The sequence below is a fragment of the Cucurbita pepo genome, chromosome LG08 (genome assembly GCF_002806865.2).
Source record: "Cucurbita pepo subsp. pepo cultivar mu-cu-16 chromosome LG08, ASM280686v2, whole genome shotgun sequence".
In the NCBI taxonomy this organism is placed as follows: Eukaryota; Viridiplantae; Streptophyta; class Magnoliopsida; order Cucurbitales; family Cucurbitaceae; genus Cucurbita; species Cucurbita pepo.
The window spans coordinates 7,574,483-7,579,038 of NC_036645.1; the positions used below are offsets into that span (position 1 = coordinate 7,574,483).

At 39.4% G+C, this 4,556-nt stretch overlaps 1 protein-coding gene across 1 annotated transcript; it reads right to left on the bottom strand.

Moving 5' to 3' along the window:
* Window positions 1-1,811: 1,811 nt before the first annotated feature.
* Window positions 1,812-3,246, bottom strand: LOC111800668 (E3 ubiquitin-protein ligase PUB22-like). Its single transcript, XM_023684471.1, has one exon. The coding sequence runs from the start codon at window positions 3,178-3,180 to the stop codon at window positions 1,954-1,956; it is 1,227 nt and encodes a 408-aa protein (XP_023540239.1). The 5' UTR covers window positions 3,181-3,246; the 3' UTR covers window positions 1,812-1,953.
* Window positions 3,247-4,556: the final 1,310 nt, after the last annotated feature.

A 4,556-nucleotide genomic window follows, 5' to 3' on the forward strand; every position in this document is an offset into this window, starting at 1 on the left:
CTAATAAATGTTATTAAATACAAATTGAAGAAAATAAGGCATTCATAAATTTTGGTAGTTCAACTACAAAGGCAAGTCTTTTAATCACTTTCCAATGTCAGTCACTCCATTATTTTCTTGATTTGATACTTAAATCTTCTCTGTACTGCTTCTTGTAATTGCTCGTTTGGGTACATGCAAGTGATCAGTTGTTGGATTCATATAAAAAAAAAGGCAACAACAACGGCTTACAGCATATAACTATCGGATTAGGGGAAGTTGACAACTTATTAAATCCTGGAAATAGTTGGTTTCCACGTCCCTTTTAGCATGTTTTGCTTTCATTCACGTGTTTTCTGAGAAAATTCCTAAAAAGTTCACCTTGTTACAAGCGAAATATGCTTAATTTTTGTGTTCATATGATCGAGTCAAGAATCTTTATGTTCTTACTAAGAAACCGAGATTGAAACCTAAAAGGCAACTACTTAGAATCATACGCTATAACTTCTCTTCAATCGTCCAAATCCTTATACTTTTTTGAATGATTTTCAAATGTTGGCTACTTTTCAGTTTGAAAGTTTTGTGTTCATATGCTGTTTTTGTGGACCAAAATAGTCAAACATATAATTAAATATAAAGTAGCAGCTCAGAATTGAGTTTATGCTCTCCTTCTCTATCTGTCCATTTCATTGAATTTCTTTTGGGTTTTAGACCGATCTTCCAATGGTTTTTAAAGTTCACAAGACGTTGATGAACAAGCAAATAAAAAAACCATGCAAATTCTCATAGACTTTTCAATTCTAAACGAGGCCAAGAGAATGGAACTTTCCTTGTCCCCCATTCTCCGTCTTGTTCGACGCTCCAATTCCACATATTAAATGAGCATCACAAACACTAATCGTGAGATCTCACATAAATTGGAAAGAAGAACGAAACATTTTGTATAAGTGTGTAAAAATCTCTCATTAATAGACTCGTTTTAAAAACTTGAGAGGAAACCCGAAAAGAAAAGTCCATAGAAGACAATATGTATGCTAGCGGTGGGCTTGAGCTATTACAAATGGTATCGGAGCCAAGCAACGAGAGCTATGCTAGCGAGGACATTGAGCCTCTCTAAAGGAGTGGAGTGTGAGATCTCACATCAGTTGGAGAGGGGAATGAAGCATTCCTTATGCATGTGTGGAAACTTCTTTCTAACGGTAACGGTCGCAATTTTGCATAGATTATTACACATTGATACAGTGGGCTAACCGAAGCTTCTAAACCATGGGATAAAAGTCTCCAAAGTCTCCATTGCAGCCACAAGTTCAGTTGGGGAGTTTGAAATGATATCACCCAAAGTAGACGTTTTGGTTTTGGACGCCATTCCTCCAACTTCAATCTTCTACACAAGTATTAATTATGAGCATATTTTGAACATTCAGCAAGCACCTAGAAGGATCATCAAGACCTTAGTAACCATCCCAATCTCCCGAATTCAGACTAACCCCTCTTCTCACACGCTCCCAACCTCATAAATCTGTCGATAGAATCCTCAAATATCGAATAAAGAATTGTGAGCCCTCAAAGGTAAAGTAAAAAATGACTAAAGTATCAAATAAATGGTGTAATTTGTTCTAGGGCTCCAGAGAATGGAGTCGAGTCTCGATTAAGGGGATGCTATTCGAGAGCTCTATAAGCCTCAGGGGAGGCTTACAGTGTACTTTGTTCGAGCGGAGAATTGTTAAGGATTATTGAAAGTGAGTCCCATATTGATTAATTTAGTGGAAGTGAGTCCCAAACTAAAGTCATAAGAGCTTGTGGACAATACCACACCATTGTGGAGAGTCGTGTTCATCTAACAACCGTATGTATTGTATTGACGTCGAAGAACAATTTGTGGAACCCTTTTAAATTTTGTTCTAAATATCCATAGCTTACAATTTGGAGTGAATTATATACACAAAAAAAATGGGGTTTAAATTGATGTCCGTTTTAATTTGCAGGATAAGAAGAAGCCAATTTGGAAGGAATACAAGCCGAATTCCTCCAAACTCGAGCATGCATCTTCAAAATTTCTTTGGCCTTCTCCTTCGTCTTGCTCCCACTTTCAACTTGCAGAACCAGGCAAAGCTTCGCCACGATCCCCAACTGCGCCATTTCCGTCAACACCGCCGGACTCCCTGAATATTTCGCCACCCAAAACAGAATCCTAACCGCCCTCTCACTCCCCACTTGCGACACTCTCAAGATCTTCTTCGAAACCACTGCCATCCCTCCGCCGTGACCCAGAAGCGCCGCTCGCCCTTCTGCACACCCACATAGCAAATCCATCGCCGTCAACACCATCTCGGACACCCTCCTCTCCGGTCCCGAGAGTAATATCTCGACTAAAGCCACAACCCCACCTGCCTCAACTGCCTTCACTTTGTTCCTCCCCCATGTGCAGGCCGTAATCAAAATCCCCAATGCCGCTTTCAAACTCTGCTGCGATGTCTGATCCTTCAAGATCCCAACAATTTCCACAAACAGTTCGGATTTTAGGAATGTCAGCTCCATTGGGTCCGCCACTTCCAGTAGTGATTTCAAAAGCAACGCCGCGTACGCTCGCGACTCGTACGTCCCCTGTTCCATGACCTTCGTCAACGAATCAAAAAGCTCGGCGTTTACGGTCAAGCTCTTCAACTTGGAATCGGAGAGGCGGAGATTATGGAGAGTAGAAAGCGCTTCATGGCAGGAAATCGAGGCGGTTTCGTTGTCGTTGTCGGAGATGGAATTGATGATAACAGAGGCTAGAAACTCAGGGGCGCCGGCGGATTCGATGCATCGGCGGTTGGATTCGGATTCGGCGGCGAGGGAACGGAGGCGGCGAATGCAGGAGAGAAGGGAGGAGGGAGTAGAGGAAGAGGAGGAGATGAGTTTGTGGATTTGTGGCTTGTTGATGGGGGGCTTGGGAGTGGGGAAGCGTTCGATGCCATGATCGGAGTGGAGAGTGCACCAGGCTTGGATTAAGCGGCGGAGGGTGTGGTTGGGGGTGAGGGAATCGGAGTCGGCGGGGATGGGGAGCTTGGTGATGGGGCATGAGGCGTTTTTGGTGGAGAAGAGCCAGGTTTCGATGGAGGGGCGGTCGTAGGTGATGCCGGAGGGAACGGTGACTGGGTCTTTCATGATTTGGAGGGAGATTGGGCAGAGGAAGTAGTTGGGGACTTCGATTTCTTCCATTTTTGGAGGTTGAAATTGCAGGATTTGCTGAAGAAGAACAGAGGAGTTCGTCGATTTGGACTTGGATTTGGGGGCTGTGGGGAGACGATATATATATATATATATATAGAAGGGGCGCGTTGAAGGGAGAAGGAAGTCAAAAAACGCGAGTTTAATTTGATGAAGAGAGGATTGGGAGTTGAATTTTCAACAAAAACTGGGATGGATTGACCATGTGTTAATAATGTTGGACGGCCTTCAACACGCCCGCCATACGCTTATGATGCTTCCTCTCGGATGCTACACTTACCACTGTTCAATCATCAAATTTTAAGATTTTATAATATTTTCTTTACACACATCTATTTAATCTCATAACTAAATTTGCTTTGTGTATGTGTTTCTCGGGAACATATACTACTCTATTTCATTGCAAAAATCGGGCATAATCAACTAGACCCAGTATTCTTTCGAATCTCGAACATGATACTACCAACAAAATCAATCAGTACTAGTTGAACAAATGAAAATTTCGTTTTTTTTATGAAATGAAGAGATGAATTGATGTATTTTTTTTATTGGATTTGGATCCATCCAGACTCATGAGGCTCAAACACGCACCTTTCACCATGCTAAAGTATTAAACATTATATTACATTTGCACAGACGGACAAAATATGATTAGATTTATTATAATTTTTTTTTTATTAATGTTATTTATTTGAATGAAATATATATTAAAATATGAGAATTTATTCCTATCTCCACACAATATAAGGAATTTTACGGATATGAAAATTAAAATACTAGGGTAGAGACAGACGTTGACAAAAAAAACTTCTCACCATCGTCCTCATCCCATTTGTGGACATCTCTAATCTCGAGAAGTTTACTCTAATAGCTCAATTATAAAGAATTTTACGGATAAAAAAATAATATGAATCATTTTGTCAGCTACAACTAACAAATCAGTGTGACACTTGTATGAACTCAATAGTTCTTTTAATATGTGTGTAAGTTTAAGTAGTTTACAAAAAAATATATATATATATATATATATATATATATTGTTTGGATCTGCCAAGAAAAACGTTTATAAATTTTAAATATAAGACAAAATTGTAATGCATTGATGAATCCATCCATAAACACATGCCATATCAGATAATAAAACAATTGACTTTTATGTTGACTTTCTCTCTCTGGAATCTTCCTCCCTCTCTCCTATTTTCACAATTAACAACTTTGAATCCAAAATTGAAATAAATAAATAAAAACATTACTCATCATTTTTTAATTTTATGTTTGGCTGCTTACCAATTAGGGCGTTATTATTATCACGATTTTATTCTATGAATTGTTCATACAGTATGGGTGTTGAAATATTCACCATATAT